Source organism: Equus quagga, chromosome 10 (genome assembly GCF_021613505.1).
Source record: "Equus quagga isolate Etosha38 chromosome 10, UCLA_HA_Equagga_1.0, whole genome shotgun sequence".
In the NCBI taxonomy this organism is placed as follows: domain Eukaryota; kingdom Metazoa; phylum Chordata; class Mammalia; order Perissodactyla; family Equidae; genus Equus; species Equus quagga.
Window position 1 is genome coordinate 89,440,510 of NC_060276.1, and position 12,960 is coordinate 89,453,469.

At 38.9% G+C, this 12,960-nt stretch overlaps 1 protein-coding gene across 4 annotated transcripts in view; it reads right to left on the minus strand.

Annotated features, from left to right (window-relative positions):
- Window positions 1-971: 971 nt before the first annotated feature.
- USP9X (ubiquitin specific peptidase 9 X-linked) overlaps window positions 972-12,960 on the minus strand; it is a 147,624-nt gene continuing 135,635 nt past the window's right edge. For all 4 annotated transcript variants that reach the window (XM_046673909.1, XM_046673907.1, XM_046673908.1 and 1 more), the window contains exons 39-45: window positions 9,534-9,719; window positions 8,855-9,075; window positions 8,677-8,765; window positions 3,643-3,799; window positions 3,277-3,489; window positions 2,790-2,885; window positions 972-1,333 (exon numbers count right to left, since the gene is read on the minus strand). In XM_046673909.1, coding sequence (XP_046529865.1) covers window positions 1,196-1,333; window positions 2,790-2,885; window positions 3,277-3,489; window positions 3,643-3,799; window positions 8,677-8,765; window positions 8,855-9,075; window positions 9,534-9,719 — 1,100 coding nt within the window. In that variant the 3' untranslated portion in view covers window positions 972-1,195. The remainder of the gene's footprint in view (window positions 1,334-2,789; window positions 2,886-3,276; window positions 3,490-3,642; window positions 3,800-8,676; window positions 8,766-8,854; window positions 9,076-9,533; window positions 9,720-12,960) is intronic.

A 12,960-nucleotide genomic window follows, 5' to 3' on the forward strand; every position in this document is an offset into this window, starting at 1 on the left:
CCCTGCTTCGAACGTTAAAATTTTTGGAATAATGGAAAAGGAGCGAGGACAATTCTTGCTTTCAAGTAAAACTGTGACCGAGCGGAAAGCCAGCCAGACATCTTGGTGCAATGGTGCTCCAAGCACTGCGGGCTTCTGACGACTTCCACTTCACTGGGCTCCAGCAGGAGGAAAGTTTTACAAGATTCACCTAACGAGCTCTACCAAAGAAACAAAACAAGCACACCAAACACAGTCTTCTATGACGCGCCGAGCAGCCGGGCACAGCAAAGTTTTGCATATTTGTTTTAAATCTTTTAAAATTCCCATCACTGATACTTAAGTTTCTTTATCCCACCCAGAGATTGAACTGTCAAACATTAGATGTAAGCAACATATGTGTAACTGAAAAACCACCTGTTTATCACATTTCTCCCCTTGTTTTATATTTTATATTCTAGGTGTAAGGAAAAGCTCTGAGCAACACAGCTGTCACACCGGGACAACTGCTGTCATTATGGTAATTTTTTCCTCGTTGGCTACACTACCCTGGTGTGAAGCCATGCTAAATGTTACAGCATAACTATAGCTTCAAAGTGATTAACCTAATATCAGAATAAAAAGGCAATGAAAAAGATCTAGAAACAATGTTACATCACCAATTTTCCACATCAACCAAATAATTTAAAGGTTACCAGCCTTACATTGCGCATAGTAAAACTGACTCCAGTGGCAAAGAATTAACATGAAACTATTGGTGTGGTTGACATGGATGGGCTCTGTTTTGTTGCTGTTGGTTTATTTTTTGTTTTTGTAAAGGAGTTGATCCAACTGCCATGAGGCAGGCAACACTGGTTGCAGAGTGCAATGGGTATAACAAGAAAATTAACTTTTGTAGTTTTTGTAGATTTGTGAGTCTCATCAAGAAAAAAGTTTCTTGCTTAAGAATTAACAGTCAAACATTAATATACTATATACACCTTTGCCATTTACACATTAGCATCAGGCCATTTATTACAAAACACTATACACTTTCCACTGCAGGCGGGTTATATATTGACAGCAAATTTCTGCAGATAAGACAGTGAATAAACTCTCCACTCCATGTTGATTAGGAATAGTTTTTCTAGTTTTAAATATTAGCCAGACACAGAAAAAGGTTGGACTGTAAGGCCTGGGTGCACAGTCTTGGTGGAACCAGTTCACTACGCGCATTTCACTGATCCTTTGTCTGAGGCGGGGCTACTTCTTCACTGCCTTCATAGTTTTCTTGTGCTCGTTGGCCGGTTCTCTGAGGGTTGTTCATGTGATGTGCTGCTGGGCCCGTGTATGGCTGTCCATGCACATGGTTATTCTGGGAGGGGAGGAGAGAGCGGCACGTTAAAACTTCCCACATACTAAACTTAATCACGGGCTGAAGTTTGTGGAAATGTACACATTTCTTTTATTCTTGGGACTTACAAAGAGTAAATACACTTGGGATAATGGTGAAAAGAAAAAATAATTGGCTTGAAAAGAGAAAAGCTACCCTAAATGCAAACCCCAAAGCCCCAAATAAGAGCAGTGTAGGTCTGTATAAATCTTTGGCCAAAGTGACCTTTAGTGCCAAACGTTATTTAGACCCAAGTTCGACAAACAAGGGATCACAGCTCATGGTCACAAATATTCACAAAAAAAAGGGATTTGTGAGCTAGACTACATCTATTCCGACTCTTCCAAGCATCCTGAAACTTCCAAATGATAAATCTCATTGATTTCAGCGTTTGAAGTCTGCATAAGCAATAATCCTGAACACCGAATGATGTCAATGGAAAGAAAACAATGCTGAAGATAATAATGGATTAACCAGGCATTACTAACATATGAGCTTCCTCAGGGCCGTGGAAAGTAATTTTTCCCCTTGTGGATTTGGTTCCTCAACCTTTCACAATCCCTGAACCCTCCTGAGTTTTCTGCACATTCTCACCAGCCAAGCCAAGAAGATTTTAGGCTTTACTTTCTACTGTTTGTATTATGAAAATAAATACAGTGAATATGCATTTTCTAACTATTCAGCATGCTTCTATTTCCATGCTGAAATATAAGAAGAATACCTTAAATAGTATTTCTGAAAGTATGGTTCCGAGACCAGCAGTGGCATCCCCTGGGAACTTGTTAGAAATGTGGAATTTCTGGTCCCGCCCCAGAACTCTGTGCTGTAACAAACCCATCAGGGGATTCTGATGCTCAATGGAGTTTGAGCACCACTGCCTCAAAAGGTCTGAATTAGTCACATCTGGGTTTCAGAAAAAGAAGTCCTCATTTAGAGAGTCCTGCACCTAAATTTCACTTTAATTTATTTAGTTCTTGATTTTACAGGAAGTTTTATGGAAATCTGTCAAATCCTTGAATTTTTTCCAACAATTTTTGTGTCACTGAAGTCTTGGTTAGGCTAAGTAACCTAAGATCTTCTTCCTTCATTGCCACATCTTAATGTCTTCGGAATCCATCTGCAGATTTAGCCTAACAGAAAATGCCGTCATAATCCATCGTACTAAAGGTTATCATTCTACATTGCCGTGAATTATCACACAGTTTTACTACCTTTAATTACTAGTACAAGAGGGGCACCTATTTGACAAGGAAAACACCCCGGGGCCAGTTCCAACACGCCACACGGACCCCACTGCAGCCACTCCTCTTCTGATCATGCCCCCAAAGCTAGCTTAGATAGTCCCTCTAGAACTTCACGGTCACGACCAAACCTAGCCATGCTTTCACGCAAGCATAACATGGGGTCAGGGACAAAACCCAGACCAAGGCCTACTCACCTGCTGATACTGAGAGCCAGGGGAGTGGGGGTATAACGGGGCGTCTTCAGGCGGAGGCGACTCATGCTCATCTGGGGCATCTTGGTCATCTGGCTCCTAATCGAAAATACGTAAAGATAAAGAATTTTGTAGGCAAATTCAAATTTATTTCTGTTTTTTTTGTATTCAAAATAAATGTTTTAAAAAACATCTACAAAACTGACCCACTAAAAACTTTCCTTTTACCGCAGATAAACAAATAAAGCAACTGAAAAAAACCTAATCTGGGTTCTCTTAGAAATGCTAGGTTTCAGGCAATTTCACAGAAATTTCTCTAAAAGAAGGCTCCCTCATCAACTTAAGGCCACATGAAGCAAACATTAAAACAAACAAAACTTAAACATATTTTTTTTACATTATCATTAATACATAAACACTGGCCTATAAAGTAAAGAATTACTTTGCTTTCTTCCATTCCTATCTGCTGCACACTGGCGGCTTTTTTTACCTCCTCTGGACAGAGTTCACAAGCTTTTGCAAGTGTCATCCTAGCGCTATGCGATCTCTCCAGGAAATAACCATTGGACGTTTCATTGCTTTGCACTGGAGGAGACCAATTGTTGTACGTGTACTGAGGATTGCCAGTGTATGGTCGTCTTTCAAGTTCATCTCCAAGCCATTCCACTGCCCAGGTCCACTTTCTTTTAAGATCTCCATTGCCCTTCAAAAGAAATTAAAAAAATAAATCAAAGGTTTCAGAATGCTTTTCAAAGTTAACTTACAACAAGAACTCCAAATTCTCATCTTTTAAAACAGAATCCTTAATTCTGATTCAGATTTCTACAAAATTACTAAAACACCCCAAAGCCCTCACCTGGAGAATCTGGTAAGCAACAGGACAATTGCTGAAGAGAGCTACCATGCATTTTATACACTGGTATGCTCTTTTCTGATAGTGATTCTTAGAGCGCTGGATTGTGTCGAAGAGCCCATCTCGGTCATCTGGGATTCCTTTAAGTGCATTATGAATTCTGAAAGAGAACCAGATTACAAAATAACAACTTCCAAAATCACATAGCAGCTAACATTTACTGAGTGCCTACTATGAGCTGCTCAATAAATGTCTTTGGTGTAGTCTTGTCATCTAATGCTGGACAGTAGGTACTGTTACGAAAAGCCTTGAAGAGATAAGAATGGGTGCGGAGAGGTCAAACAGCTTGCCCAAGGTCGTACAGCTGCCCAGCAGTCTGACTCTGGAGTCTGTACTCTTACCAACTCATTACCAATCCGAAAGCCTTTTGCTATACATCTCATTCAAATACATTACCAGAAGAGAATTCAGGGCACTGAGAGTAAGAGACTTTTAAAAATTAAAGTTAACAACTGAGTTTATAGCTGTTGTACTTGAGAAGAATTTGCTTCAAGTCAGTTCTGTTTATAAAACTGCATTTCTGAAGGTAAGTTAGGATCCAGGGACGATGAAACAGCGATATAATTTGGAAGTATAAAATTAACTTGAATTCTAATAATGAGAATACATGGGAGGCAAAGCAATTTTCACCAGCAATAGTACAATTTGGCTGATTTCATTTTAACTCTTGCCAAACAGAATATACAGTTAATGATTTCTTGTTCTTCCCCCTCTAACAAATCAAAAAATGATTGTAGGGGCAAAAACATTCCTAGTTTCTTTTGTGTGAAAAACATTACCTGACAGTAAACAAAATGTGGTATATCCATACAGTGGAATATTATTCAGCCTTAAAAGGGAATGGAATTTGGACACACTACAACACGGATGAGCCTTGAAGACGTTAAGTAAAATCGACACAAAAGGACAAACGTTGTACGATTCCATTTATATGAGGTACGTGGACCAGGCGAAATCAGAAAGAACAGTGGTTACACCAGGGGCTGGAGGGAGAGAGGAATGAGGAGGTGGTTGAATGGGTATAGTTTCAATTTGGGATGATGAACAAGTTCTGGGGGCAGACAGTGGTGATGGCGACGCAACACTGCTGATGTACTTAATTACCACTGAACTGTATGCTTGAAAATGGCTAAAATGGTAAATTTTATGTTGTGAATATTTTGCAATTAAAAAAAAAAAAAGCTTAGAAAAAAACAGAGACCCTTCCCCCTCCATTATCTGCCTGCAATTCTACTCCAAGGTATAGATATCCAAGAGAATTGAAAACTAGAGTTAAAGCAAAAACTTGTACACAAACGTCCACAGCAGCATTATCACAAGAGTCAAAAGGTGGAAACAACCCAAATGTCTATTAATGGATGAATGGATAAATAAAATGTGGTATATCCACACAGTGGAGTATTATTCAGCCATAAAAAGGAATGAAGTATTGACATGCTCTAACATGGATGAACTTGAAAACATTATACTAAGTGAAAGAAGCCAGACACGTAAGGACACATTGTACGATTCCATTCACATGAAGTGTCCAGGCAAATCCTAGACATTTTGCCTGTGGACAGACAAATCCATAGAGACAGAAAGCCTATCAGTGGCTGCTGGGGGATGGGGGAATAGGGAGTGACTGCATGGGATTTCCTTTTGCAGTGATGAAAATGTTTGGGAATTAGATAGTGGTTAGTGGTTGCACAACACTGTGAATGTACTAAAAGCCACTGAACTGCATGCTTTAAAATGGTAAAATGGTGACTCTTTTTTTTAACTTTTTATTAAGATTATGATAGTTTACAACCTTGTGAAATTTCAGTTGTACATTATTGTTAGTCATGTTGTAGATGTACCACTTCATCCCCCACCCCCCCTTTCCCCTGGTAACCACCAATCAGGTCTCTGTCTATATGTTTAACTTCCACCTATGAATGGAGTCAAACAGAGTTCGTCTTTCTCTAACTGGCTTATTTCACTTAACATAATACCCTAAAAATGGTGAATTTTATCTCAAAAAAGAAACATTACCTGTACAGTCAGTGTAAAAAAAAAAAAAAAAAAAAAAAAAGAGGCCGGCCCGGCGGCCAAGTGGTTAAGTTTGCATGCTCCGCTTTGACAGCCCAGGGTCTCGCTGGTTTGGATCCTGGGTGTGGACATGGCACCGCTCATTAGACCATGCTGAGGCAGTGTCCCACATGCCACAGCTAGAAGGACCCACAACTAAAAATATACAAATATGTACCAGGGGGCTTTGGTGAAAAGAGGAAAAATAAAATCTTACCAAAAAAAAAACACTTATGTACACCACGTATTTTACTTAATAGAATGTTCCAAATCAAAATGCAAGTAGTTTTTTGAATTACACACATTCATAAAATCTGTTTTGTTTGGAAATTAGTACTTCAGCAATTTTGCAAAAAGTTTAATCATTTCCGACCAAATAATCAACCATATAGAGGCTTCTCGCTGTTTAATCTGAAACACTGCAGTCAGTGTATATTCCGTTTTTACCTTCAGTTTTGTCAAGTGATAATGAAGTGTAAGCCATTTCTGCCACATCATGTTTTCTTCCCATTAGTATTAACTGCATTTATATGCTATTTTTTATCAATATTATCTTTGTCTGCCTTATTCCCCAATGCCTAGCTGCACCAGGCACATGGCAGATGCTCCATAAATATTTGAACACGTTCACTGAACCAACTAAAAGCTCACCATGAGAAGATTATTTTCGACCTTGGGCCAAGCGACTTATAATAACAATACCTTACAATCTCGTCACACAAAAGTCAACTGCCCATGTTTAATCCAGCATATGTGCCTTCTTTACCTTTATCACTTGCTCTAATGAAACAAGGTGGCTAAGATGTGACTAACTGGTTTAAAGGTAAAAATGCCTGAAACATTTAAAAAAAAAAAATAGTAAAAGTTAGACTCCATTAAAACCAACTCTTAAGAAAAGTTTCAAATCCTTTGATCATATTGAAAAGGCTGCTGGATAGTGTGCAAAATAAATGGCTATCTATAGTTTTGGAACTACTAAATTTTCTGTCTCATGAAAATTGATTTCTGGTTTAATGTTTTTTTTTCTTTTTCCGAGGAAGATTAGCCCTGAGCTAACATCTGTGCCAATCTTCCTCCACTTTATGTGTGGGTTGCCACCACAGCATAGCTGATGAATGGTGTAGGTCTGTACCCAGGATCTGAGCCTGCGAACCTGGGCTGCCAAAGTGGAGCATGCTGAACTTAACCACTATGCCACAGAGCTGGCCCCCTGGTTTAATGTATTTTTACAATATTAATTTGACTATTTGAAATCTATGATGGCAATTTTGGAGATAATTTGAAAATATTAATTCATGAATTCTGGCATTTGCAATCTCCACTAAGATTCAAGACTGTAATTTCTCTTTAAGCACTTTGTTGTTACAGAACTTGTTTTCAAGCTTCTGTTTTACTTATTATATTGACAGATGGGAGGCAGTATATTATTTTGGGAAACAATTTAAAATCTATATAAACTATGATACTAATGTTCATGCGGGGAGGGAAGCTATAAAATCTGGCAGAGCTGTCACCTAATTCCATAGTTTATCACCATCAGTATAACTCTTGGGATTAAAGATAATATATTAAGCTTTTACTGTAAATAAACAGAGGACCTCTAGAAGAAGCCTGTGGGATAGTCTGGATGGTCTTAGTTCTTAAAAAAAAAAAGAAAGAAAAAATTGCACTCTAAACTTCTCATATACTGAAAACCAAATTATAGTTGATGCTCATTATTCACAGATTCCATATTTGTGAATTTGCCTACTTGCTCAACTTTATTTATAACGGTAAAAATCAACACTCAAGGTGCCTTCATGGTCATGTGCACGGCGGCAAAAAATGAGTTGCCCAAAACACCATGTTCTCAGCTGAAGTAGAACAAAGTGACGCTCTGCTTGTTTCAGCTCACTCTGTAAACAAGTGTCCTTTTGTCTATTTAGTGCCACCCTTTCCATATTTTTGTGCTTTCTGTTGATTTCACTGTTTACGATGGACCTCAAATGTGTACTGCTGAAGTGCTATCTAGTATTCCTAAGCCCAAGAAGGCTGTGATGTGCCTCGCAGAGAAAATAACGTGTTAGATAAGCTTTGTTCAGACACTGAGTTATCATGAGTGCAGCGTTAACGAGTCACCAATATATATTAAATACGGTGTCTTTAAACAGAAACACACATAACAAAAGGTTATATATTGACTGGTTGATAAAAAAAATGTAACTGGAGGCCTGTAGGAACCTAACCCTGTGTTTCTGCTAAGAGTGTGTTTCATTTGGTGTTCCAAATGAATTTACAGAATGTAACTATCACGAATAATGGGAATTGACTATACTTACCTAAGGACTATTTCTAGATAACCAAATGTTATCTCTTGTGACTAATTCTAAAACTAATGTAATCTGGGCTGGTCCTGGGGCCTAGTGGTTAAGTTTGGTGTGATCTGCTTCAGCAGCCTGGGTTTGGTTCCTGGATACAAGACCTACACTACTCACTGGCAGCCAAGCTGTAGCAGTGACCCACATACAAAATAGAGGAAATTGGCACAGATGTTAGCTCAGGGTGATTCTTCCTCAGCAAAAACACCCCCCCCAAAAAGCCCAAAAAACAACAAAAAACACCCCAACTAATGTAATCTAATCCTAAAACAACCCTAGGGCATCATTAATGAAATTAAAATAGTCACCAAAAGCTAGTTTTCCTTAACTTAAAAAATAGTCAATTGTAAGAAAAGAGTATATTAAGTACGCAACTTGGACAATGAGAGAAAAGAATAAAAAATGAAATAAAATTGTGTGGGAAGGTGCGAACTTATTCATTCTTGTCTTAAGTTTTTATTTAAGATAAAACATTTATCAGATCTCCAAGAGGTAAAAAATCATATATGCTGACTGGCAATTTCAGTTCTGACTAAAGCTGGGCAAGTAATCACAAAGGGCTATCTACCTGTGAGTCTGCCAGGAGTCCTCAATCAGTAAGATCTGCAAAAGCAGATCCAGATAGGGCCGGAGCTCATAAGTGTAGGAATACGCAACCTAAAAACAGGTAAGACATGGTGAATAACTTAATTAAAGGAGTAACAAATCCAATTATAGAGACATATGAATGTTTATGTTCCTTTAACCTGCCAGAGAAGTTCACTGAGGACAGTAGATGAGAACTGAGGATTCTCCCAGCAGCAAAAACGAAGCAATTTGACAGTTTCCTCTGAGTTACTGCAGTCCTCAATGATTTTCTTCACATAACTTGTTCTCACAAATAAAATGTCTGCCACATTCTGCTGAATTGGCATTATAGGCTGTGACAAATTAGGATCACCAAAAGGATTGGGAAGAGGAGGATTACCTAGAATACAGATTTGTCATCAATGAAAAACTAATAGGCTTCTCCACAGTAACATACAGCTTTCACCATAGAAAACAGCTTCTGAGTTTTTTCTTTTAGAAAAATAACATTTTAAGTTTCCTAAGTACAATGAAGAAAGTAATATATTAGGCATTACAATGATCAGATATACCAAGATGATAAAATGCAAAATTTAAATGACAACACTGGCATTTACCTATATAATTGTTAAACTACCTCATAAACAAGGTATCCTCAGCAGCAAGTAGACAGAAATAGAGCTCCTTAAATATGTGAAAAAGGCATACGACTCAAAAATACTATAAAATATTCCAAAGTATGGTCCTTTGAGACTCTTGTTTTATACGTAAACATCTTCAGAATTACTTTTAATCAAGTCCTGCATACGCTCAGCAGTGTTTTAAAACCAATGTACAGAACACAGTATTCAACTTTACCATTGATTGAAGACTGCATTCTCGATGAGACATTGCAACAGCGGATCAGCTGTGACACTACTGAGTATAATTTGCCCAATTCAGCATACTGATATTTGATTGGAGGACCTGGACCTTCATCCAAAGACACAAGCATGAATGTAGCAGGTACGCTCAATTTCAGAAGCTGTGTCTTCTCCGCCACACCTACAAGGAAGGGAGAAGTGGGAAATGAGGGATAAGAATTATACGAGAGGAAAGAATTAGGAAGGCAATGGCTTCATAATAAAGTAGTTATCTAAAAAATATTTTTCTATAACTTTTATGATCATTTACTGAGCATTCAGAGAATTATTTAACCAGAACAGAAAACCCACTGAGTTAGTATAACTGTATTTAAGTATGACCATGACACTCCAATCATACTGGGCTATAAGAAAGATGAACACTTTTTATGGCCTGGAGAGTCTGGGGGACTAACATATATTACAATCCTCCTCATTAGGTAGCATGATAAAAACTAAATTAGGGGCTGGCCCAGTGGCCGAGTGGTTAAGTTCGTCTGCTCCGCTGCAGGTGGCCCAGTGTTTCGTTGGTTCGAATCCTGGGCACAGACATGGCACTGCTCATCAAACCACGCTGAGGCAGCGTCCCACATGCCACAACTAGAAGGACCCAGAACGAAGAATATACAACTATGTACCGAGGGGCTTTGGGGAGAAAAAGGAAAAAATAAAATCTTTAAAAAAAAAAAAAAAAGAATTTTTTTTCTTTTTGAGGAAGACGATCCCTGAGCTAACTGCTACCAATCTTCCTCTTTTTTTTTTTTTTTGCTGAGGAAGACTGGCCCTGAGCTAACATCCACACCCATCTTCCTCTACTTTGTATGTGGGACGCCTACCACCAGCATGGCTTTTGCCAAGTGGTGCCATGTCCGCACCCGGGATCTGAACCAGCAAACCCTGGGCTGCTGAAGAGGAACGTGCACACTTAACCGCTGCGCCACTGGGCCAGCCCCACCCCGAGAAATAAGATTTTTTTTGTTAACTGCTGTCTGTCTTCTTTCTTCCACAGTCAAGCCTCTTGAAAAAGATGCGTAAGTTTGGTCTCTACTTTCTCATTTTCCCACTCCTCAACCCATGCCAATCTGGTTTCTGCCCTCTTTCCTGTTGTAAAGCTAAGGAATCGTTCTCAAACCATAGCCACTTCCTCCTCCTTACTTTCTTTTTACCTCTTCTCCTTGGTCTCATTTGTTAAGTCCCCCTTCCCCTGTCTCTTGACAACTGCTGCTCCTCAAAGTTACCAGGCCACATTATCTCCGCACACTGTATGCCTTCCCTGGACGATCAAATCTACTCTAAGGGCTTCAAGTTTCAGCTACTTCCACTCAGATGATTCATCTTACTGTTCTACTGGACATCTCCATTTGGGTGCCACAGGCTCAAACTCAATTTGCCCAAAATGAACTCATCATTTTTCTCCCCCATCCGTTCTTCCTCAGGTGTTTCCCCTCTCAGCACACAGCACCAATCTCTGCTCAGTTCATCAAGTCAGAATCCTGGGCATCATTCTTAACATCTCTTCTGTGTTCCCCTCCCCTGTATATCCAATCACCAAATCCCCCTGACTCGACCCCTGATAAAAAGCATCAGAATCTGTCCTATTCCTGTCCCTCTCACTGCATCCCCAATACAGGCCACAATGATCTTCTGCCTAGAGATCATTTTAACAATCGCTACCTTACTCCCCCTGTAATCCATTCCACACTGTAGCCAGAGTGATCTTTCTAGAAGATATGTCTATTCAAAACTCTACAATGGCTCACCACTGCTCTCAGGGTAAACTCTCGAATCCCTCACAAGGCTTGCCAAAATAGCACCATCAGAGAATCCTGCTCACCACTCCTGCCATCCCCATCTTACACCAATTTGCCAGACGGAATAACTTCTGTTTCCGCCAATGAGCCATGCTGAGTTTGTTCCAAAGTCTTTGCATCTGCTGTTCACTCTGGATAGAAAACTCAACCAACCAATTCCCACATCAACTTCTCCATTAAGTTCCTGTACTCCCCACATCTGATCAGGTACCATGATGTACTTCCAGAGTACTTTGTATTTTCTCTGTTACAGCCATCAACATACTTTATAGCAACTACCTTTTGATTTGCTTCTATACCCCATTAGACAGTAGATTGTCTTATTTACTGTCATGTTCCCAGAAGTATAATACAGGTTCACAGTCCCGTATCTGAAATCCTGAGATTCAAAAAGCTCTTATCATGAATATAAACAAAGTTCTTTCATAAAGTTGGTATCGAAATGTGTTTGGTGAGAACACGTGGCTTGAACCGACAAGAAGCTATTTATGGTCTTCATTTATCCTCTCAGTGTGAATATCCATGTTTTATCACAGAAATATTAATATGTATGACTATAAGGTGCTGTCTCAGATCCTGCTAAAGGGATGTTACATGACGCATGGTATATGAACTGCCTTACCTTTCTTAAATCCAAACAATTGTGAACCCCAAAACATATCTGTCTTAAGGATTTCATATTAAAGTTTATAGACACATATTTGCTTTTAGCAGGGAAATTTTAATTAGATTATATTATGGATCAATGACGTATGCTTTGTGAACAGGCAATAGCTAAAAAGGGAGTTAAACAGAAGAGGATTTTTGTGATGGCCTAAATCTGGCATTTCTAAGTTTGAAATACAGATTCCACATATGCTTGTTTATGTAATAAACATTCTCTTCCTTCTCAACTACAGATACCCAAGCATCTCCAGTATGAAAGGAAAGGGAAAAGGAGACACACAGAAAAGAGAATGTTATGTCAAAAGGGCCACTGATCAGTTGGTGATTACTAAGTTCACATAGAAAAAACCTGGAATCACAGGGATGTTTGGGTACAGAACTTATTAATAGGTAAAGTTTTTTTTACTTTTAAGAAGTTATTCAAAACTATCTGCTAAGTCTCTGAATCAGTTCCCAGTCTGGCTAAATATACATTATCATCACTAAAGTTCTAACTGGAATGTCTCAGTGAATTAGTCATTTGGGACCAGTGCACTAACATTTGTAATTCTTAATAATTTCAATTATAGGAAAGTTAAACCCCCAAGCCAATTAACAAACACCAAAATGATATTCCTAACCATCCATCTGTTGGTTCAACAAACATTTGCTGAATGCTATCGTGCAAAGCTCTGATCTTTGCAATCTAGTCAGAGAGCAACACAAAAATCTGAATGTTATGAAAAACAAGAGGGTAAGCCTGAGACAGTATAGCATACTTTTTAGGTAAGTATTATAGAATCACTGGAAACAAATGATCAGGTGATGCTATGAAGAGCAGGTTACTGTGAGGAGGAGACTGCTGTTATACAGAGGCTGTACCATGTCAGTAACAGGGTGATTGAACTGAATCCCTTAAGTGACCAT